This window comes from Misgurnus anguillicaudatus, chromosome 12 (genome assembly GCF_027580225.2).
Source record: "Misgurnus anguillicaudatus chromosome 12, ASM2758022v2, whole genome shotgun sequence".
Lineage (NCBI taxonomy): Eukaryota > Metazoa > Chordata > Actinopteri > Cypriniformes > Cobitidae > Misgurnus > Misgurnus anguillicaudatus.
Window position 1 is genome coordinate 16,805,818 of NC_073348.2, and position 25,369 is coordinate 16,831,186.

General features: G+C 38.8%; 2 protein-coding genes across 2 annotated transcripts; both read left to right on the forward strand.

The window, feature by feature from the left end:
* Positions 1-356: 356 nt before the first annotated feature.
* On the forward strand, positions 357-4,890 carry LOC129453000 (verrucotoxin subunit beta-like). Its single transcript, XM_073873693.1, has 3 exons — positions 357-363; positions 2,443-2,550; positions 3,185-4,890. Exons 1-3 carry the CDS (start codon positions 357-359, stop codon positions 4,888-4,890), a joined length of 1,821 nt encoding a protein of 606 aa, XP_073729794.1.
* Positions 4,891-17,518: 12,628 nt separating this feature from the next.
* On the forward strand, positions 17,519-23,439 carry LOC129453001 (up-regulator of cell proliferation-like). Its single transcript, XM_073873694.1, is given in 3 exon segments — positions 17,519-17,527; positions 18,566-22,871; positions 22,874-23,439. Coding segments are annotated over 3 exon segments (4,614 nt in total). The 3' UTR covers positions 23,173-23,439.
* Positions 23,440-25,369: the final 1,930 nt, after the last annotated feature.

Genomic DNA, 25,369 nt, shown 5'->3' on the forward strand with positions numbered 1-25,369 from the left:
TGAGATTTACACAGGACAAATAACAAGTTTAAAATCAGTGTGAACACTACAAAATGAACCCCACACATTTAGAAATAATAATACAACCAAATTGGTTTGATCAATATAGAAGCCCTAAAACTCAATTCACATATACAAGTATACATCAAACCCAGGCGAGCAGCCAATATCTCACTAGACCAAGAGGAATTTACATAAGCAACACATCACAATCATATTATGCATAAAGCAGGGTTTCGTCAAACACAGTCAACAGCCCACTTGGCGGTCGTAGTGCAGAAAGAAGGAAGCGCTACAGATGAGGTGATGACAGCGATACATGCGCAACCCCCAGCTCCAACGATTTCCCGGACACGATGGCCAGTGAGAGAAATTGGAACTGTAGAACAGATCTGTGAAACAGAAGAAGGGCAATCAGTCCCAAATAATTACACGTCAGTGCCCACTCTTTCATAAACAGGGAGAGCTCAAACTTCCCTCAACATGAATAATAGCACACATAGTTTTTTTTTCTCGTGGACCTCTCGCTACCCGGAGTCAATTGCGATCGTCGTCACTGCATGAAATACCCAATCGGCACAACGGCGGTCAAGCTTATCTTGTTGCAGTCCCCCTCCCGGTCCAGGAAAATCTCCTCGAAAGGGCTGCATGCTGGTGCTTATAATCCGTGAATCTTCCAATCACGTTACACCCCTGACTCATCAGCAACATTGAACACACTTGCGAACAAAAGCTTGGAGATACACATGCACACCTGGTAGACATTAACCCACCCTCACATGTCAAATGGTCAGTGTATTCCTCCCGTTACATAATATGCACTGTTCTTACATGCTTTGAGATTTCTTCTCTAAGATCTCCTTTTTGCTCTTTTAATTGCATAAGCTATATGACTACATTATCATGAAACCCACAATGTCACAATTGTCCCCCTGAAATTAGTTTTTATAAATGACAATTTTTTTAATTGACTGGTATAATGTTTTAATTTCTGTGGTGGCACACCAAGCTTCCTCCTGACAGTCAGCAACAGCAGTATCTTTCTCATTCAACATAATTATTTGAACAACCCAGAATAAACATTTAAACACAATTATTTGAACAACCCCGAATAAACATTTAAACTAATTACATTTATTCTGTATTGTTTTTTGTTTTATGCAAAATATTGTTATCGCTTCTTACTCACTAGAGACATGGACAGGTAATTTAGGGAATTATTATCTTTTTTCCCTTAAAACGTAACAAAAGTATGCACAAACACATTAAGAACTAATATAAACATTAACTAATAAGCAGTTTATGTTGTATATATTTTTTACTGTGAATGCTTCTTTAAAGTCACCATGAAACAGAAGTAGCGATTGTCTCATTTTCCCCATGGTGACCTTTATCCGAGAGAAACCAGCTTCTGAAATAAAATAAGGCAGGGCTGGACTTGAATTTGTCCATCGAGAGCTGAGAGCTTGGATTGTTTGAACGTGGTTCATGTTGCTAATTGCTAATCGCTGCGATCTTTTCCCGGACCCCGCACACCTGCCATACCATGTGACTGGAAGTATAGAGAGATCGTTTTATGGAGGGGAGGAGATTTGCTTCATTGATGAGGGCACATGAATAAAAAAAAAAAAAACGAAGCTCACAGATAAGTCATTTGTAAGAAATACCACAATATTCTAAATAAATTACAGTTTTTCATTTTAATTTCATGATGACTTTAAATAATCCAATAGCAGAATAAATAAACCAGCTAAATCAGCATATTTTTATCAGAATAATATTACTTGTTTTTGAACAATAATTGCACTTAATGGCAGTTTCTATGAAAGCTCACTCGCAATATGATTTCCATTTGGTTTATTGGCTTACCGGAAGTCTTACACAAAAGAGCTCAAAGATGGCAGCGTCCACATTTATGTCCAAAATAAGGTGGATAGCAACAGTACAATAATTTGGCAAGGAGTGCAAATTACAAAATGAAACTGCACATAAGTCTTGAATCCAAACAGGCTTGTGCTGAATTATCCATGGCAGGCATCTACAATATAACATCCACAAATATTTTAAATTGGATAAATGTATATATTCTTTATTGTTTACACTGGATTTTGTAAAAGAATGATCTGTCATCACATGCAGAATTGTACTGTGGTATAACTGCATGAAATCAAATTCATCCCACACACACACGCTATTACACCCAGCAGATAAGTTTAGTCTTTCACAACTTTGTTGTAATTTTGTAGCAAATGCACCTCACATGCCAATGTATCTACAGTATGTAGATATTTATAAATGTTTGAATTATGATTACAAAAGCATAGGCTACTGTCCGTGGCAAATAGCTGTCTGAATCCTTTTCTGCATGAATACTGGGGCCAGGTTGAGGATTTTTAAAACATATGGATATGAATGTTCTCTGATGTGCTCTTATATTGTCAGTGTTCAGTATGGAGGCAGTAGGAGTGAATATGATTGAAGCAGCGGCTCTGGGGAGACCCTTTCAGCTGGGCATGCTCTATGACTGCAGGAATGATGCTCTAGTGCCAGGTACCACACTACAAATATCTTCTACTTTACCTACATGAGTAACAAGAGGAACAGATAATTTAGTCAGTGTGTTGTAGTGCATCAGTTTAATTCTTCTGCAAACAGAGAACAGCAGTATGTCTTGAAAACAATAGTCTATGAATCCATGATGTTTATTAAATGTGTGGTTATCTAGCAAAACTATACTATTAAAAACAGTAGTCAAAATGTTAAAGTCACATTTTCCATCTCTGTGCTTTGGAATAAAGACAAACAGTCCAATATGGCTAACAAATTTCAGGGTTTAAAATTAGAAATACTTGTTATTTAATTTTCTTAATAGGTAAATTTCGAATAGGTTAACCTAGAAAAACATGGACTTTTTACCTCAACTTTACCTGATAAACATTTACTTAATTAGAACATCACAAATAAGTATTTTAATTGCTTTAGAACAGATAAGTATACAGATAAAAGGTTCAGAAGTATTCATAGAGGATCAATAAATATGTGAGAAGTGAAGATTAAGTGATGCTAAAGCCCTCATGAATCATACACAGAATCCTAGTCTGTTTATTGTGTAATGTCTGTCGACATCCCGCAGTGATTTTCCTAAATAAGTCTCGTTATAAAATGGCTCTTTTTTGTTCTACAGGAATCACATTGTGGAATCAGGAGGAGTTGCAGCAGAATTGTCGATGCTCTCCACAAATTAATACAGATTTCAAAGTTACAGCTTTAGACTCTATTGAGGAAAAATCGAACTTATTGAACATTGACGCCTCTATGAAATTGAGTCTGTTGGGTGGATTGATCAGCGTAACAGGAGCAGCCAAATATCTCAATGACACAAAGACATCTTTCATTCAGCAGAGACTGACTCTACATTATCATTCAACTACCAGGTTTGAAGAACTGACTATGAACCATTTGGCATCTGAAAATATAGCTCACCATAAAGTATTTGATGATGATACAGCGACACACGTGGTGACGGCAGTGCTGTATGGAGCGAATGCCTGCTTTGTGTTTGACAGAGAGGTTACTTCAGATGATAACAAATCTACAGTGGAAGGAGAAGTGAAGGCAGTGTTTGAGAAACTCAAATTCATTAAAGTAGGTGGAGATGCAAATCTAAACATGACTGAAGTTCAGAGGAGTGCAGCCCAAAACTTCAGTGTCACATTCTATGGTGATTTTCAGTTACCGTCTAATCCGACTTCTTTTGAAGATGCTTTGAAGGTTTTTGCTGATCTTCCGAAACTGTTGGGAGAAAACAGAAGTCTTGCGGTCCCACTGAAAGTGTGGATGTATCCTCTGGACAAACTTGACTCGAGATCTTTAAAACTTTTAAAAGAAATCAGCCTTGATGTAATAAGAGACATAGAATCAGCATTAGAGAGTTTAAATACAAATGAGATGAAATGCAGTGACCTCCTGAAAGATCCCCCTGCTTTAGCCTTTACTGCATTTTATGATAAAATACTACAGTTTAAGGAGAACTGTAAAAATTACAAGCTGAGTCTTGTGAAGAAACTTGGCTCTCTGTTGCCTCAGATTCGTGGCAGTAGAAAAGACGATTCTGCACTGACTGATCTTCTGAAAGATCATGATGAATCTCCATTTAGAGAAAGTGAGCTTACAGAATGGTTGAAGGAAAGACAGTTAGAGTCTGAGATCATTAAAGTGTTGCTCAGAAAGCTGAATGATTGTGGTGCAAAGTTAGAAGAAAACATACGTGCAATCTTGATGGATCTAGATGCTGGAAAATTGGTCAGTTACACATTTACCTCATTAGACTGGTCAGATGTACTTCTTCCTAAACAAAAGGCCTACCTGAGATCTTCAACAAGGGGAAGCCTCAGTGACTGTACACCTGACTCCAAGAAGGAAAAGTCTTGGCTCACTCCTGCTATCCAAAAGACTATGAAGAACAACTTGGAGATATTTAAGAACCTAATTGATTTAAAAGATTGTAAACCAGCCAAGTTTATTGTCTCGTCAAAGCAAATGAAGAATCATCCAGGTTCCTGCATTCTCCTGTATGAAGATGGGTGTGTTGAAGCTGTTTGTTTCACTCCTCCATCACAACCAGCGTGTCCAATCATAGCAGAGGTGAAAGGTGACAGTGTTGTTATAAATTTGCAACCCTTAACATGTCCTGCTACAGAAGAACTCAGATTACTGTACAAAATGAAGCATGAGAAGGTCTGGACATCTCAACTTGTGCAGAGGAACCGAAATACTGCAACTCTGATTGAACTGAGACCAGGCACTGAGTATGAGATTAAAACTGAAGCGGTGGGGAAACTCAACTACACTACAGAATCTGATGTGACCACATTTATCACAGAGGTATGATGACTAATTAAATGTCTTGTCAGAAAAGTGAAATAATTGATCAGCTTTTTCTAATTTACTCATTCTCACATCATGATGTAGTAGATGACACAAGATGTAGGTGACAATTTTACTTCAGCAGAACAGTTAATATTTTAGTCCTTAATGGTCCAAATAATCAGTGTTGGGAAGGATACTTTCAAAATGTATTTCAATACAGATTACATGCCCAAAAATGTAATCTGTAACATATTCCGTTATGTTACTCAATCTGAGTAATGTACTCTGAATACTTAAAGGAACAGTATTCAGGATTGTGGTCAAAACTGGTACTGCAATCACAAAACTTGTGGCTAAAACTGGTACTGCAATCTCACAACTGGTGCCCAAGACACAACATGACAACATAAACATCAGTTGAGGGCTGCAACTCCTCTTTTTAAATGACAATATCCTGGCCAGACCACTGTTGTGAGTGGTGTAGGAATGCAGTAGAGTTTGATTCTCTGGCGGAGGAGAGAATGTATTGTTCTTACCATTAAGAACAATAAAGATACATTACATTAATGCACAAATACATCTCAGTAGCTATTTAAACTTTTAATATATATATATATATAAATAATAAACGTATAACGTGAAAAATGCTATAAAAACACTACACTAAAGGGAAACATAGGGGAACAGACATAGGGGAACAACACAACACCGGGTCTGGCCCTTAATCAAGCATTTGTGTTTCTTTAATCATTACTTTATTAGCCTAACTGGGTGCAGAGCATGTGAGCGGAGCAGTTTCCTGAAGATTCCGCTTGCTCGGACCGCAAATATGTGAAATAAGCAGTGGCGGAGCCAGAGGGGTGTCCAGGGTGGCACTGAACACCCTTGACATGTCACTGGCCACCCCGTGTGCCACCCCAAATTTAATGCGCTACTTTCACTTAATCGCTGTTTATTTTCGGGCGCAAACTCTTTATTTTTCAATCACTGCGCAAAGAGACTTGGATTACTCTGCTGATTTTGGACATACAGATATGATTTATACATCATTTAAAACGTTCAAGTGTCATTTCTTGTGTGTCTATAAAACTGAATGTTGTGCTTTTCACAAAATTAAGAAAATATACATAATGCGCGTTCTGTTATCTCTCCATCAGTGACGTCTTTTTAAAAACGCGTCAGAAAAATTACTGTTACTTAACGAATACTTTTCCTTCCATCAGAAGATAAATGTCATGTCTACATAATGCTTGGAATCTTTAAAATGATGTAAGTGAAGTCGTGCATTTTGCTAATACTACATGATTTATTTTCACCGTTTATGCTGGAGGTATGGTAATTGTCTTGTGGATTGAATCTAAGATTGGCAATTCTTTTTACAACAAAACCCAACACCATGTTTTCATTTTTGACGTGATCTTTATAGGCTACTGTATGATTGTTAATTCGACTGGATTGCCACATTGAACTTGAAAGCGCGACGCGCATATCCGATAGTGCGCGTGCACAGCCAGAGCTTTAACGACTTCATGTTCGCGTCTTTTTGGCTTAAACGGACAAATGCTCATATGTCAAAATAGCTGTCTTGGTGATTTTCATACTAAACATTTGGTTACTGTGCGTCTTAAACGAATAAACATTTTATTGCATTCGGTCTTAGCCTAACATGTTGAAGTCTCTCTGTCATTAAAGTTAATTAAATATAAAAAAAAGAAAACTTTTGCATCTTCTGTATCTTTGTAAATAAAGATTAATCGAAACATCCCTTGTGTTGAGCTCTGCTATTTGAAGTAAGTTTAAGGTTTATCATGGAGTTTAGATTTCCTGATCTTTTGCTTCATTAAAGGGATAGTTCACCAAATGAAAATTCTGTCATCATTTTTACATCCTTACGTTGTTCTAAACCTGTACGAATTTCTTTTTTCTTATGAACACAAAAGAAGATATTTTGATAAATGATGGTATGCACCCAGCTGTTAACCATTGACTTCCATAGTAGGAATAAAAACAACATAATGGAATTCAATGGATATACCATTAATTGTGTGCTTACCATCATTTATCAAAATATCTTCTTTTGTGTTTATTAAAATAAAATACAGGTTTAGAACAACATAAGGGTGAGTAAATGATGACAGAATTTTCATTTTTGGGTGAATCCCTTTAACAGACAGTAAATCAGATGTAAGAAATAAAGTAGAAAGATTTAAAATTCACCCTTATTATGTTTACATCTAATGCGATCAAAAGATTCATTTATGCTTTCTTGATACATGGTTACATGTCATTTTCTTTTATGGACTATGGACCCCCTAAAGTAGCTTTGGCCACCCCCTGGCCACCCCATTAAAAAATTTCTAGTTCCGCCACTAGAAATAAGTGCTGCCCCCGAATAAAGTTTTTTTCTAGTTGATAAGTACTTGTTCATTTAAGCCATAACTCGACAAATTGCCCTTTTATATTAATTTAATTACAGCCTACTTAAATATACAGGAGAGAATAAAGGCTACTAAACCATAATGAGCGTTTAAGTAATATAGCCTATTCCACACGCAAGTGCACGCATAAAGCTTGCCACAAAGAACCGGCAAATGTAATGATTACGATTTTCTACAAAATAGCAAGGAGACATTTAATTGTTTATTAAATTATCAATATGTTTAGATTGTCATGCACTGTGAAACGGGTTAGATCCAAATGCAGGTTTATTAAAGAGTAATCCACAAACAGACCAGGCAAACGAACACAGTGTAGGCAATCCAAAAACAGTAGTCAATATATCCAGGCAAAGGTCAGGGCAGGCAGCAAACAATCAAACAATAAACAGGCACAGGTCAAAAACAGAAAGACACAGAACAGGATAACAGGATAAGCGCTCGGTATGCAGACAGGCTAACAATACTTCACAAAGTGAATGAGTTTTGAGTGAGCTATATAGTCCAGGTAATTATAAAAACAGGAAACAAGTGTGGTGCTGATCAGAGTAGTGCATGGGATGATGGGTAATGAAGTCCTGAGGGTGATGAATGGGAGAAGCCTCTGCAGGCCAGCAGAGGCAGCCATGCTGGCTCTCATTACAGAGCCCCACCCCTAGGAGTAGATTTCAGATACTCCCTAGGTAGAACCGGAGGGTGGTGGACCGGAGGCGGAACAGGAGGTGGTATGGTAGACCAGGTCCATTTAATGGCAGAGGGATAGAAAGCCATGGCGGAGCCGGCAGAGCAGGAAGCCAGGGTGGAACCAGAGACCAGGGCAGAGCCACAGGCAGAACCAGAGACACGGGGTGGAGCCGCAGGCGAAACCAGAGACCAAGGTGGAAAAGGAAACCAGGGTGGTGCTGGCGGCAACAAGAACCTAGTCAGAGGGAGAGAACAGAGAGAGGCCCTCTGGGCCAGGTTAGATAGGGCAGAGAGTTCAAAATCAGCAATCTTGGACCAGGCAGGGAGTTCAGGGAGCTCGGGATCAGCCATCTTGGGCCAGGCAGAGAGTTCAGGGAGCTCAGGATCGGCCATTTTGGGGCAGGCACAGAGTTCAGGGAGCTCGGGATCGGCCATCTTGGGCAGGACAGAGAGAGTGGGGAACTCAGGAACAGGCCTTTTTGATGGAACAGAGAGACTTTGGGAGTCATGCATGGCCATTTTGGCAAGGCTAGAGGGTCTGTGGAGCTTGGGAGCGACCATGTTGGCTGACCTACAGGACACGGGAAACTCAGGAGTAACCATCTCAGCCTTTCCAGGAAACTCAGGGAACTCAGAAACAGGCCTTATGGTCAGGACAGGAAATTCAGGAAACTTAGATTCAGCTAACTTGGTCGAGACAGGAAGCTCAGGGGACTCGAATTCAGACCCTTCAGCCGAAACAGAGTGTGTAGAGGACCAGTGTTGGTCAAGTTACTTGGAAATAGTAATTAGTTACTGATTACTGATTACTTCCCTAAGAAAGTAATCCCATTACTTTACTGATTACTTATTTTCAAAAGTAATTAGTTACTTTAATAGTTACTTTACTAATTACTTTTCAAAAACATGATGCACGACCTGAATATGCTACAGTATAAAGCAACAGGTAAAAAACCTTAAGCTTTATCTGTTGCATCTCCATGGCAACAATAGTCTTTTATAAACCTGGGTCGCTGTCGTGAAACATTTAACGATTACCATTACCTAAGAGAACCATTTAAGGGATTATACTGTATGCAACACCCTTAAATTATTCTCTTACTGTAGGTAAGGGGAATTTACACCTTAAGTGTCATACTTAAGGAAAAAACTTAAGGTGCTTTATGCAACCGGGCCAAGACCTTTCAGCCTAATTCTATTCTTTCTGCATATTCCATCATCTAAAATGGAATCAAATTAAACATTCTCTGTTTTAACCTCTCGACGCGCACTAATTCGTTTTTTTGCTAACAATATCTATATAGCCGACTGTCTACAAACATTAATAATATTAATATCAACATTACTATGCATCGTTTAAAAGGTCTACGGGTTTAGCATCAGTGTATGGTCTCTGTTTTGAGATACATATGCTCTAGTCTAGCATCATAAATGTAGTGTTTTGTTACAGAAGTCCAGATGACAACATGCAAAATATAAACTGGACTTCTTTCTTATAACGATCGCGAATCCGGTCTGTTTCAGATGTGTGAATAACCCATGAAATCAGTCTAATAAAATTCATCAAATGACAATTTTTGTCCACAAATGCGTATAATCCATGAAATATAGTAGTCTGTTGTTTACATCAGATTTTGCGTGAACGTGTATGAGATGGAGCCGCAGTGGTCACGTCAGCTTGTCCACAAATGCGTATAATCCATGAAATACAGATATATAGTCTGTTGTTTTACATCAGATTTTGCGTGGACGTGTATGAGATGGAGCCGCAGCGGTCATGTCAGCTGGGGGTTCAGGGATTTTTTCAGCAAGTTTCACATTCCTGTGCCGGCTTGCTAGGTGTCTGCTTAGATTTGAGGTGGAATTTTTCGCCGTGGATAAAAGTTTATTCCCATGCAGAGTGTACAGCGGACGCTGATGTTTTGTCACCTTTAACTCAAAGTAATGTCGGTACTTCCAAGCATTAAACGCTGCATAGTCTTGTTCTCTTCCACGCTCCATGTTGTCTTTTCACGTTTTACGTTGTCAACATTACACTAACTGACGGCGCGGCGCTCATACGTCATTGTCACTCGACTCACGTCACGTCACGACACGAGACAGTCTCACGAAACAAAATAACGCAGTAACGCAGCCTGCTTACGGGGAAGTAACAGTGATCTAATTACTGGTTTTGCAATTGTAATCCCTTACTTTACTCGTTACTTGAAAAAAGTAATCGGATGGGCAGTAACGCGTTACTGCCCATCACTGTAGAGCAGGGGTTTTCAAACCTGTCCTGGAGGACCACTAGTACTGCACATTTTGCATGTTTCCCTTTGTGACACACCCAGTTCAGGTCTTGCAGTCTCTACTAATGAGCTGAAGATTTAAACCAGGTGTGTTTAATGAGGGAGACATGCAAAAGGTGCAGTACTAGTGGTCCTCCAGGAAAGGTTTGAAAACCCCTGCTGTAGAGGACTCAGGTTTAAACCTCTCAGCCTTGACAGGAAGTTCAGGAGACTCAGGTTCAGACCTCTCAGGCGTGACAGGAAGTTCAGGACACTCAGGTTCAGACTTTGCGACCAACTCAGATGACTCGGGTTCATAGGGTTGAGAGACATCTTGTGAAACAGATGAACAGAAAGCAGACCACACACACCACAGAGCCATGGCAAATACAGGAAGCACAGAAGTCAGAGGACATACCCCAGGCATCATAGAGACCACAGAACTGGACACAACCAGACTTGGGATCCATGCCTTCCGTACTGACATCATATGGGCATCCTCCAGACTAGACATTAACCTCTGGGTCCTAGCATGAACTGGAGAGACTGGTGTGATGGCCATCTTGTGAAGTGGCTCAGGTGTGACAGCCATCTTGTGAAGTGGCTCGAGTGTGACAGCCATCTTGTGAACAGGTGCAGGTATGGCAGTAGCTTAGAGAAGCGTGTTCTTCTGATTGCCATCCTGGACATAGAAACAGGCATGGTGGCATTCATTTTAGGAACAGAGACAGGCATAGTGGCGGCCATTTTAGGAACGGAGACAGGCATGGCTTATGGTGGCTTTGGCAAAACAAACCTGGCAAGGACAGGACAGAGTTAACGTAGTGCATCCAGGCATCCGTGGCTGGTCTGACTGCCCAGCCCACAGAGCCTGATGCCTACTGCCCCCTCCTAAAAATGTTTAGGAGGGAAGTCCATCTCCACTTCACAAACAATGCGAAGTCAATAAAGTCCTGAAAAGAACCAATTTCCTAAATGTTGGGCATGAGGTAGCGTAAATGGTCATTTAAGCCAAAACAGAAAATGTCTTTCAGAGCTAAATCGCCAAAGTTCACCCGATAGCTTAGATTTCGGAATTCCTCCACATATTCCTCTATCGGGCGGTTTCCTTGGTGTAGTTCTAGCAACAAACTTCTTGGGTCCATATTGTGTGTGTAATTCTGAAATGGGTTATGGCAAATACCTGTAGAGTTGAGTTTGGATTTGGCTGATTGTTCCATGGCTGGTGTAGATAAATCGACTGGAGTGGATGAAGTAAACGGCTGGATCTTGTGTGGCGAAGTATTCTGTCATGCACTGTGAAACAGGTTAGATCAAAATGCAGGTTTATTGAAGAATAATCCACAAACAGGCTAAGGTCAACAACCAGTCAAACGAACACAGCGTAGGCAATCCAAAACAGTAGTCAATATATCAGGGCAGGCAGCAAACAATCATAAACAATAAACAGGCACGGGTCAAAAACAGAACAGGAGAACAGGGGAACAGGGAAAGTGCTCGGTATGCAGACAGCCCTACTGAAAAATCCAGCTAAGACCAGCATAAGCTGGTAGCTGGTTTAGCTGGTTTAATGTGGTTTACGCTGGTTCTCCCAGCCTGACAAAGCTGGTCATGCTGGTGGGCCAGCTGGTCTTCCAGCCTGACCAGCTAAGTCCAGCTAGACCAGCTTAAAAAGTGATCAAAACATAGCTAGACCAGTTTGCTACACCAGCAAAACCAGCTTCCTACACCAGCAAAACCAGCTAAAACCAAGCTGGAGACCAGCTAAAACCAGTTCACCAGCTTATGCTGGTCTTAGCTGGATTTTTCAGTAGGGAGGCTAACAATACAAAGTGAATGAGTTCTGAGTGAGCTGTATAGTCCAGGTAATTACAAAAACAGGAAACAGGTGTGGTGCTGATCAGACTAGTGCATGGGATGATGGGTAATAAAGTCCTGAGGGTGATGTATGGAAGAAGCCTCTGCAGGCCAGCAGAGGGAGCCATGCTAGCTCTTATTACATAGATTTTAAATGTAGCCAGAAATTTTATCAAAAGTATACAGCAACAGAACTTGTCAAGGTGTGTTACAAAACCCTAAAGCATTTTGATACAAAATACTAAGGGATTTTTATCAGCCCTATCAAATACAAATAACAAAATACGTTTTTGTATTTGAAATACATAAAAAATATCACCCATCCCTGTTAATGATGCATAAGTGGTCTCAAGCATTTACAGTAGTAACACTTCTATTTTTTTGTTCTGCCTATACAATGACGTTGTGCACAGCAAGTGATGATTGATTGTGCAGCACTGTGAAGTTTCTTGTCCATGACATGGAAGAGTAAAATCGCATAATGTGACACCGTAATTATCGTACCAGACAAAAAATAGTTTAGTCTGAAGAGGGCATAAGACAATCAAAAGCTTACACTGCAGTGGCAGTACTTGGGTGGCTCCTGTGGCTTAAGCTCTAAAGTAAAGCTATTGATGATTCTATTGCCATAGTTGTTTTTCTAGCTATAAAGGAACAGGTTACTATAGGCTAAGGGTGGAAAATTGTATTATTATTAATGCAACAATCAAGGGCGTAACTTTGGATCAACCATTGGGGGGGTTAAACTCGCTGCATATTTATTTATTTTTTAATCATTTTCTTGTGTAAAAGGTAACATGCTAATTTGCTGTATTATAAATACATTATGATACTTTTACTGATTTAGGGGCCAGTCACACCAAAAGCGTTTATGGCAGTTGCAGGTGCCTTTTTTGAATGATATTCTATGGGCAGGGTGCGTTTGCGCGCTGTTTATGCGCGCCGAGCGCCTTGCGGTTTTTTGACGCCTGCCGCGCACGTGTCTTTGAAGGAGCGCTGAGAGCGGAGAAGCGCCCGACGTCATTTGCGTCTTTCCATTGTCCAATCGAATGAGGGGAGAGGCGGGCCTTACGTTGTGGTGAGTGAAAAGTTTACAGTTGCTTTGAAGAACTGGACTCCACTCGCTCACTGTCTCCTGCATGTTTGTGCACCTCTCACCCTCAAACAAAGTCAGAGTAAGTGCCCTCTTTTTAAAGTTTCTGCTAATATAATAGTTAACAGCAAAAGAGCGCTCACGCTTCAATATTTGATTGACAAGACAGCTGACTCGGTGGTTGCTTAGCAATATGAAAAGCCGCGTCGCACTGGTCTTTTTTAAAAAAAGGCAGTGCGTCGTGCCTTGCGTTTGCAAGCGTTTAAAGCGCTTTTGGTGTGACTGGCCCCTTAGACTACTTAACGTAAATGCAGCTGTTCACTTTACTATTTATGCCATAATGACACAGTAGTTAAATTAAGTGTTTAAGCACTAGCCAGCAGTGGCAGTTTCCACATTTTTTGTGTGTTCAATATTTTATCAAAAAAGACACAAGAACTTAGAGATGAATCAATTCCATCACTGTATTGGCACCTACATGCAGCAAATGTATTATGAACAATTCCACTGAATACATTACACAATACAGGCTGGCACACTGAAGTGCAACTTGCACCTTTATTCAGAACAGATTTCACATATTGGTGGGCATCACCAAAACTCACCATCCACTAACAAAATCTAAACAAAAGCATGTAAATACAAAAGAAGGCCTATCTGTAAATAGGCAAGGCAAGGCAAGGCAAGGCAAGGCAAGTTTATTTATATAGCACATTTCATACACAGAGGTCATTCAAAGTGTTTTACATAGAAATGAGAAAACATAAATCAAAGATACATGAATTTAAAATATCAATTGAAAGAAAATAAATGTGATTTTAAAAACTGTTTAAAGGTGTGAAAAAGAATAAAACTAATAGAACTACTACAAATAGGAATAAAAACAAGAGAAATAAAAATAATTAAAATAGTGCATGTATAATATAGTGCAATCAGTTCGAACGCAGCACAGTGCTCTTTCAGTAAATGCATAACTAAACAGATGTGTTTTGAGTCTGGATTTGAATGTGACTACAGCTGCGACTGGCATAATAGCTAAAAGCTGACTCTCCTTGCTTTGAGTGAACCCTTGGTATTTCTAGCTGATGTGATCCTAATGATCTGAGTGATCTGTTGGGTTTATATTCAATGAGCATATCAGCAATGTATTGAGGTCCTAGTCCACTGAGTGATTTATATACCATTAATAATACTTTAAAATCAATCCTAAATGTAACTGGTAGCCAGTGTAGCAACCTGAGGACTGGTGTGATATGTTCATATTTTCTGGTTATGCTTAGAATCCTGGCAGCAGCGTTCTGAATGAGTTGGAGCTGTCTAATGGTCTTTTTGGGAAGGCCAGTTAGGAGGCCATTACAATAATCCACCCTGCTGGTGATGAAAGCATGCACAAGTTTCTCTAAGTCTTGTCTGGAAACAAAGCATCTAATTCTTGCAATATTTTTGAGATGATAATATGCTGATAGTTATTGCTTTGACATGACTACTGAAACTAAGGTCAGACTCCAGAATCACACCAAGATTCCTGACTTGATTTTTAGTTTTGACCCCTAGCGTCAAGGTATGCATTCACCTTGAGAACTTCATCTTTGTTTCCAAACGCAATGACTTCAGTTTTCTCTTTGTTTAACTGAAGAAAGTTTTGGCACATCCAACTGTTAACTTCATCAATGCATTTGCACAGGGAGTCAATGGGGCTGTAGTCGTTAGGGGATAGAGCTAAGTAGATCTGAGTGTCGTCTGCATAACTGTGATAGGCAATTTGGTTCTCTCTCATTATTTGGCTCAGTGGGAGCATATAAAGGTTAAACAGGAGTGGCGCAAGAATTGAGCCTTGCGGGAATCCGCATGTCATGTATGTCCACTCAGATTTATGGCCACCTATACTTACATAATAACCTCTCCCTTCTAAGTATGACTTGAACCATTTCAGGACCACCCCAGAAAGCCCGACCCAGTTTTCCAGCCTGTCAAGAAGTATGTTGTGTCAAAAGCATATCATTTATTATCTTTATGAGTGCTGTCTCTGTACTGTGGTGTGATCTGAAACCAGATTGAAAAATGTCAAAGTAACCATTAGAAATTAAAGAATTTGTTCAGCTAATTGAAAACATCTTTTTCAATGATCTTGCCTATGAAAGGAAGATTTGAGATTGGTCTGTAGTTGCTCAATATAGTGTTATCTAGGTTGCTCTTTTTCAGGAGGGGCTTAACAACTGAAGTTTTAAGGGACTTTGGAAAAGTCCCAGAGGCAGACCCGTCGCCAGACCTCAGTCTTAAGGGGGGCATATGAAATGCATGAGAGGGCACACTTATTATTAGCCTACAGTACGTATACTTATAATAATATATACTCTATTCGCGCAGCACATAATCATTACGTTAAACAACCATCAGCAATATGACCAGATAGCCTATAGCCTACACACCACATTACATATAGAAACAATTTTATGAATATCCATAAATCTATACAACATATTACATGTAACACCAAAGACATCTCTCAAACATTGCATTTTAAAGCAGTCAACAGAGGGATATGCATTGCCATGAGACACGTACACACACACACATTCACACACACGCACGCAGACTTTGAACCTACGGTACTGTGGAGGCAGCACTGTCGTCTCTCCCTTCCCTCCTGTCAGTACAGCGGCAGGCGACGTTTCTCCGAGCAGAAGCTCCTCATTAATAAAGTGTCCACTCGGAATTAAACTTGTGAGTGAGGTCCTTTTCAGAAGCAAGCTGAATCACCGCAGTGAACAAGTCCATATCTTCTGAATGTAGTAGTCTGTTAGGCCCGGGGTCGGGCTCCACGTAGAGGTCTTCACGGGTCCACTTAGATCCGAAAACCCGAGGTCCGACCCGAGACCCAATCGGGTTCGGGTCTAAAAGTTTCACATGTGCCTCGGACACGGGTCGGGTACAACAATAGCGGCATCGGGTCTCGGGTAATTTAAAAATGAATGTGTTTTTTCTGAACGGAACCAAACTCTCTCGCCTGTGTGCGTCAATATCCTTTTCAAACCTCTCATCTGTTTGCCAAGAGCGCTTGCGACATTGTGTGGTTGTCGGAAGGTTCATTTTCGTTGAGACAAACTTGTCAGCAGAGGTGTAAAAAGTACTCAAACATTTTACTCAATTGAAAGTTCAAGTACTGAGTGTAAATTTTACTCAAAGTAAAAGTATCTGGCCAGAATTATACTTGAGTAAAAGTAAAAAAGTGCCACATTAAAATTGTATTTGGGTATTAAAAAAGTAAAAGTAACCGGAAGAAGGAAAACGAGAGATTCATGTTTAAGCTTTCTCTAAAAACATGTGAATGAACCAGGTTTTATCCTTTACAACTGTTTGTATTTAATTGTATTTCATTATCAAACTATAAGACTACTACCTAATTTCCAACATGATCTCACAAAGTTCCAGGGTATAGTCACAGAATTTTTTGCTCATTTTTCCGTGTCATTATCACGGATCTCCGCATTTTTCCTGTCTGTACCACAGACTTTCTTTTCCGTGTCAGTTTCACGTATTGGTTACTCAATTGTTTTTCCCATTTTTAAACCATTTTCACATGGATTTGGAGTTAGATTTGGGCTTTGGGTTAGGATGTCACTTTAACTATTGGTTTATACTTATTTTTCCATACTTTAAAACAATTGTTGCCTGACGTTAGGGTTAGGAGTTGGATTTGGATGTCATTTTATGTTACAGAAAGTCGTTCTAACCCCAAACCCACACGAAAATGGTAAGAAAATAGGAAAAACATTTGAGTAACCAATACGTGAAACTGACACGGAAAGAAAGTGTGTGGTACAGAGACAGAAAAATGCGGAGATCCGTGACAATGACAATGAATTTAAGTATGCAACATGCTACTCAAAATTGTAAAACCTCGAACTTAACCTAAATTTCAAGCTCTATCAAGCCTCTCACAGGAAGCTGATGCAGGATAAGATGTATTAGACCTTGTTCACACTCTAAATCCAAATCCAATTTTGGTGCATATCCGATAGGAATCCAATCACATTTAGAACGTGTGAATGGCTAAAAACCACATGAAATCTGTTTTTCTAATCTGTTTCAGGCTACATCCAGAGGTGGTTTGAAATCCATTTCAGTCTTACCGTCCTAATCGCATTTGTGTAGCTTTTCGGTTACGTCATGTTGTCACGTCACATAAAACACGTCAGACGTCGAGGCAGATTGTCGTGCCACCGCGCCGTCATTGCCATAGAAACAGTGCAGATAATCCGGAAAATGGCTAGGATGCACAGATCGGATCTGAACAGTTGTGATACACAATGTTGACAGTGAGTCTGTCAAATTATGCACCAAAATTTGGACTGACAGTGTGAACAAGGTATTAGTCTTGATAGAGAGACTGCAAACAGCAGGAAACGTGTCACACTTCATGTGTTGTCGGTTTCAAAGAAGCAAAAAATCTTCATCATTAGATGAACTGTTGGCCGATTCCTCAATGTGGTCCAAAGGTTCCAGAATGAATAACATTTAAATTAAACTGTCCATCAGCGCAATTCAATTGGTTTGGCAGAGTCACAGAGCAAGCGAAAGTAGATCTCTAAAATAGAAGTACTTTTTGACTGTAAATAAAATTGTAAGGAGTAAAAAGTACTTTTTTTCTTTAAAAAATGTAATTAAGTAAAAGTAAAAGTACTGATTTTTAATTGTACTCAAGTAAAGTAAAAATCCTTAAAAATAATACTTAAGTACAGTAATCAAGTAAAATTACTCAAGTACTTTACACCTCTGCTTGTCATGATGTCTCTATGCCCCACACTGACTTTGAGAAACGCTTAGCTAACTTAACAGTTAACTTAGCAACTTAGCAATAGGGGTACCTCCGTTTGGTCAGGATTTTTCCTCTTTTTGGCTGGTGTCGACCAACAATGAAAAATCGTTGTCTGGCTACTGGCTGCCTTGTCCCTTTCATCATGCACCGTCAGCTTTCTCCAACCATTCATCCCAGCCACTGCGCACGCGGCCACGTACATTACAGATTGTTTAAAATATAATACTATATTTCTTGCTGGCAAATGAAAAATTAAAATGTATGCGCATGGCAACAATACTTATTACAAACTGTAATAATTTGCATGAAAAAACATTGCTGCATAGATGATAAGTTATAAATTTATTGCCTAGTTCTCTTTTGAATATTTTCAAAATGACTTCCACAGTTCTCAGACAATATGCATATTTGTCCATGCAGTAGAACCTTTACAGAGATTACATTTCAAATTAAGTTTGGTGGACCATGGTATAGCATGAGGTTAGCTTTTAGGTTATAAACATAAATGTGACTTTGTCATGAATGTTTTTATTTACAGAGGAACGCCCTGAAGAAACTCCTGGGAAGCTTGGGCTTGGCGGCGTACTATAATGAGAAGCTCACTCTCAGCACAGTTCTGCAGATTGGCAAGGACAGTGTCTCAGATGTGCCTGCCCAGTCCCTGTCTGATCTGCCATGGCTTTTTCTAAAGAGACTGATAATATTTAAAAGGACTGCGAGGAGTGTTAAGTGTTTCTCATCAGCTGGGGCAGAGGTAGATGATTCAGAATGGGATGATGATCAGGAGTGTGATGAATCAGACAGTCACCTCTCAGTAAATCCTTTAGACATTTTGACCGCCTTGTTTCTTTGTTCTGACCATTTTCTTCAGCAGGAAATGATCTTGAAAATGTCCATGTGTCAGTTTTCTGTACCACTGTTGCTTCCTAACAGTGATAAGAATCAGATCACACTTATGCTTTGGGCAATGAGAGATATTGTGAAGAAGTACAGACCGCACTCCTTGCGAGATTTAAGAGGATTTGTGCAAGAAAGGATTGCTCTGTCAGAATTACCTTTAGTTTCTTTTGTTAGACTTGGAAGATGCAACATTTCCAAATCAGAAATTCTGAATAAGCTACTCAGCAATCCACAACAGTACACTGAGACCTTTGTACACTTCAACATGAATTGTGGGAACATTAAAAGAACAATATCAAATGGATTGGTTGAGATCAGCTGGTATCTCCCTTGTGGGAACAAGAACATTGATGTATTTCCTGAACCTGTAGCCATTGCAAACCTGAGAGGTGACATACAGGACTTTGAAACACAATACTCTTTTCTTTGCCAGACTTCCACTGCAGTGTTTGTTTTCTTTGACTACAAACATTTAGATAAAAATAATATTTCATTCACCAGTCAGAAATCTGCACTTGAGTTGTTTTATGTGGGAGAATCCAACAATGAGACCATAAAAGCTACAGTCAAGAAGCTCAACCTAAAGAAAAGCAATTTCATCTTTAAATCCACAATGAATGATACAGACTTTGTTGAAAAAATTCATACCAAGTTGCAAGAAGCAGTTGAGAAGAACAAACACAAAATTTCAGTTGTGCGTTTAGCTGAGGTTGCCAGAGAATTGGGGATCTTGGTGGATGAGGATGCTGAAGAATGTCAAAGAGCTAAAGTAAGTGCAGATGAAATCATATCAAAAATTAAAGACATAATGCAGTTCAAGAAAAATGAGCTGCCCTTACAGGGAGAGATGTTGCTTGAATTGGCCAAGTTAGAGAAGGAGAAATGCAGATTAAAGAAAGCAGGAGATCAGAGTATTGAGAACTACATAAGTGACCTTCACATGAAGATGAAAGAGCTCAGAGAAAAGCAATACAGAACAGATATGTCTGATACTATGAGCTGCTTTTTCAGTGCAATATCAACACCAAACAGAGACTACTTCTTAAAATGGTTGAGAATCTTGTTGGAGAATCTCTCCCATGAAGTCCTCCCGTCTCTTAGAGAACAGTACAAACTGAAATGTCAAGATGCCATTGGCAACAAAGAGGAAATTGCTGAACTTGACAAAAGGATTTCAAACAGTTCTTTAGGAGTTGAACATTTCATTCGTGAGATGAGCCAACTTTATGAGGCTGCAGTCTCACTAGATGATTCACTTTACCAAAAACAACTGGAACACTTACCCAGACTCTGTGCACAGCTACTGTTGGATGGATTTCCACTTGAACTTGTAGATGGAGATGCTTCAAATGTCCCTGTTAAATGGCTGACAAGTGTGCTGACTGAATTAAACACATTATTGAAGCCGAATAATAAGATTGGGGTTGTCACAGTTTTGGGAGTTCAGAGGTCAGGAAAGTCGACCCTGCTGAACACCATGTTTGGAGTTCAGTTTGCTGTAAGCAGTGGCAGATGTACCAGAGGAGCCTTCATGCAACTTATTAAAGTAACAGACGATTTCAAAGCAGAACTGAACCATTGTGATTATATACTGATAATTGACACAGAGGGACTAAAATCCCCTGAACTTTCACAACTAGACTACAGCCATGAGCATGACAATGAGTTGGCAACACTGGTGGTTGGACTGAGCGATGTTACCATTATCAACATAACCATGGAGAACTCCACTGAGATGAAAGATATCCTGCAGATTGTTGTTCATGCCTTTCTCAGGATGAAGGAAATTGGTAAAAAACACAAATGTTTGTTTGTACACCAGAACTCTGCAGATGTCTCAGCTCATGATTCAAACATAAGAGACCGTAAATTTCTGATGGATCAACTGGATGAAATGACACAAGCTGCTGCCAAAATGGAGAATAAGTTAAATTTCAAGAAATTTACAGATGTGATGGAGTATAACACTGAGACTGATAATCACTATATCCCAGGACTGTGGCATGGAAACCCCCCAATGGCACCAGTGAATACCGGCTATAGTGAGTCTGTGTTTGCTCTCAAAAAACAAATAATGAAGATCTTTGAAAGTCACAAGCCTGGCAACATTGATGAATTTCTTGAATGGACCAAAAGTTTGTGGACTGCTGTGAAATATGAGAAATTCATCTTCAGCTTCAGAAATAGCCTGGTGGCTATTGCATACATCAAACTGTGCACAGAGTACAACAGATGGGAGTGGACATTGAGAAAACAAATGCACACATGGGCATTAGAAGCTGAAACAAAAATCCTAAACCATGGAAAATTTGACATCTCTGAGCTCACAGTTGAAGACTTGAAGTGTCAACTGCAACTAAAAGCAGATGCTGAGCTTTCAAAAGGAGAAATGGAAATTATTGGTAAGATCACATCATACTATGAACAAGAAGAGGGTCATGTTGAACTTGTGGAGAGTTTTCGTCAAGATTTTATAAACTCTGCCAAGTCAATGAAGAAAGAACTTTCAAATTCGATCACAAGCAAACTGAACGCAGCTCTTTCACGTCGAAAAGGAATGATGAAGGTGGAGGAGATCATAAAGACCTACATGGATACAATGGAGAAAAACGTGCTAGATTTGCTTAAAGACTGCCGTGAGAAGAAGGCAAATATGTCAGAATATGAGCTGGATAAAGCCTTCGAAAATATGTGGCAACAAACACTTAAGACACTGCCTTCGAGGAAAAAACAACCACAAGATATCATAAAAAGAGTTTTACATAATTTGAGGATTAATCTTGGAGCTAAAGGAAGTTCAGTGGCGCAGAGCTTAGATACAGTCATCGATTTAAATGCATACGGCTGTGAGAAATTTGTTGTAACCAAAGGCAACAGACTCACTAAGCACTGGCATAGTAAATGGATTAAGAGGGCTCAGGAGACAGCAGACGGCATTATTAAAGATTGCTGGCATTTTATTGAAGAAGAGCAAAAACGTAAGGATGATTATGATGACACATACATGAGGGAACTTCTTAACATGATTGATGACAAACTTAAGGCTCATGAAGATCTTAAGCTAAATGAAGATTTTGAACTGAGCCTTAAACTTCACATATGTGGCTATGCAAGCAGAGCCTTTCAAGAGATTCACAATCAATTCATCCAGAACAACTGCCCTCATAAAGCCTTGGAAAAGCATAAAGAAACATACCGTACTGACTTTATAGACCTTTTTCATGAACAAGACCAGTGTCAGAAGAAAGCTGATGAATTTACCAAAAACTGCCTAAAACCTGCCTTGGAGAAATACATTTCTGAGGTCTTGGGCACACAAATGGCAGAGAAAATGTTGCTTGGTGAAAATTCACAAGTTTTTGGATCACGGACAACATTTCAGAATTCACTTTTGAAAAAACTTCTTAACGAGTTAAAATTTAAAGCATATTTGCGTTTTATTTTGTCTTATGAAGCATTTGTAAAAAACTTTATTCTTGACAAAGTCATAAATCACTTCTCAGCAGAGAACATAATGTTCAAATTGGAGGAAAAACTCCTGGATTTTGTCACCAGTGAAATAACACAGGCCATCGAAAACACAAAAAAATATCCAGAGAAATATCAAGACATGAAGAGATTCATCCAGAATATTTGTGAGAAACTTAAACACAGGCTTATTTTTCCCAAGGATGAAGTGGACAGAATCAGTTCATTGACCAATGTTAATACAAAACAATTTGCTGAATGTCTTAAATGTTCTGTGAAGGACATGAATGTGTCATTGAAAGAAAGTGTCCAGGGAGACATTTAAAGGAAGGTGAAGTCTCTACAAACCAAACCACAAGATGTGCTCCTCAATAGGGTGCAAGGCTGTGGAAAACAGTGTCCATTCTGTAAAGCACCATGTGAGGCTGGAGGAGAAGCCCACACCAAACACTTTGTCTCAATACACAGACCAGAGGGTCCAAATTTACTGTAACTGGAAAATTATCCACTGATATCTGCACATCACTGGTGCTTAGCGACAAGAGTTTCAGGTGTAAAGACACCAATAATAAGTGGCATCCATATAAGAAGTACAGTGAAATCTACCCTGACTGGCAAATTGATCCTGACCCCAGCATAGATGCCTCAGCCTACTGGAAATATGTGATGAGAGATTTTAATAAGCAGTTTGCTGATGAGTACGATGCACAGCCTGCAGATATACCATCAACCTGGGAAGACATTACAAAGTCCCAGGCAAAAGGGAGTTTAAAGTAAACCTTAAGTAACTATTTTGCTGGTTTGTCCTTTAGTACATGATGAAAAGAAAACCGTTTAGTTTGACCCATTCATATCTTTGATATATTTAAATAATAATCAACTACAAAAATAGAAAACAAAAACCTTTTTAGTTTAACCGTTGCCTGCAGTGATTGATGTACAAAACAGAAAAGTAGTGTAGTGCAGTGATAAAGAGTGAAATAAAAAACTATAAACACAAATCGACACAAGACAGTGATTGGTGTAGATAGGTTATTTGCTTTCTCTTACTCATCATAAAAACCTGCCATAATAATTGTATGTATGTGACAACAGATTGCATTATTGAGGTGTTGGTATAATCTTCTAGTGTTAAAATATTTTAATTCTTAATGCCTGCTATAGACACTTATTAATCTTTACATTGTTACTCTTGTTATAATTACAAAATCAGTTTGTTTTCATTTTAAATGACATTTATTTCCCTGCTTCATATTATAATCTAAACATACTCCTAACATTGTTTTATACAGAATGCAGTCAGGGGCGGAGTGGGACCAACAAATCTACCGGGAAATTTCGTGTACCACCGGCCCTCCGTGGTAAAAAAAAAAGATCTTGTATTTGTAGTAAAACTACGATAATACAAATTGTAATCAATCTGAAAAAAAAAACATTTTCATAATAATAATAAAATCATCAAATCATGGATAATTTTCCTAAATGAGTAACTATACAAAATGATACGTGTTTGAAAGACGGAGATGCGCAACTGTCAATCCGCTATTACATAACAGAGTGAGGCCAGAGGTGAACGTGCTCATAAATGGGAGTAATATGGAATACTTTCTTTACATCTTTGAAAAACTGTACGATTTTTTCTTTTAAATATAATTTTTGTCATATAAAGTTTTGAGAGATAATAATGTTTTTTTCCACTGTTATTGCTCATTTATTTTAACGTGTTTGGCGCATTTACCTCAGAGTTTATTTCAGTTATTTTGCTGTTTTTCCGGTAATAATAATACAATTTACATGCCAATCCTTCTTCCTTGTCTTTTTATTCATTTCATTATGCTGTTATAGATTTGGGGAGAGCCGTTCAATGATCCCCTATATTTTTAAAAATCCTAAACATGGTTGGACCTGCCGAACAGGTTGAGCACTTTTATGTTGAGCAAAGAGGCTGCACAGTTTGACCAGCGGGAAGCAGCCGCACATCAAGCCGCCAGACGGGGTTTCTATAACTCGCAATGTATAACTATAATCAGACCAACCCTTGCAGCCTCAAAACACTACCGTCCCACCGGTAAAATGTTCCGACTCTCCCGATGGCCACTCCGCCACTAAGTGCGGTTTTGTTTAAAAGTAACAAATGATAGTCTTCATTTTTATTACAGGTTTAAAAATATGTATATCAACTTTGGTTTGGTGTTAAAATCCAGTTTTAGTTAGTTGGCTTTAATGTTGCATAAAGTTTTGATTTTTAATTTAATATTTCGAAAATCATCACTTTTACCTTATATTAAGTTTTAATATTGTTTTGTTTTGCAGTATCATGTTAAATGCATGCACATGGTATAATATTGCTGATTGTAAACGTGTTTGACAAAGGTGAAATAAATTATTAAAAGACAAGATTGGGCTGTTTTTGACTTTCAACCTAAAACCATCTCTTACTTTTGAATTTACATTGTTTATTGTTTATTTATTTACCAGGACAGTGCATATTAAAAACAGTACACCTTTAACATGCCAGATTTAGCCAATGGCTAATTTTAATCTGTAGTCCTGATTGCCAGTTGTACATTGGCACCCTAGGAAAAAGTACATTTTTAAAAATATTTGCACTGTTAATGTAACAAGTTAAAATAAAAAGATAAAAACATTAAATGTTAAATTAGTCTAAAAATAAGTTGTAACACTATTTACTAGTCCTTACAGTAATACAGTAATTGCAGTTTACACTCTAAAAAAAAGGTTCCTTGAGGTTCTATATAGAACCGTGGGGTTCTATACTTGGCCAATAGAACCTTTTACCAAAAAACGGGTTCCATATAGAACCCTTGGAAGGCAAAGAACCATTTTTATTAAAATGGTTCTATAATTCACGTTTTGTGACTGAAGTGTAAACTAAAGATTACACAATAATTGCAGACCTACACAACTCATTTACAAATCTACACAACTCATTCACAAACCTTTTTGTGTCAAT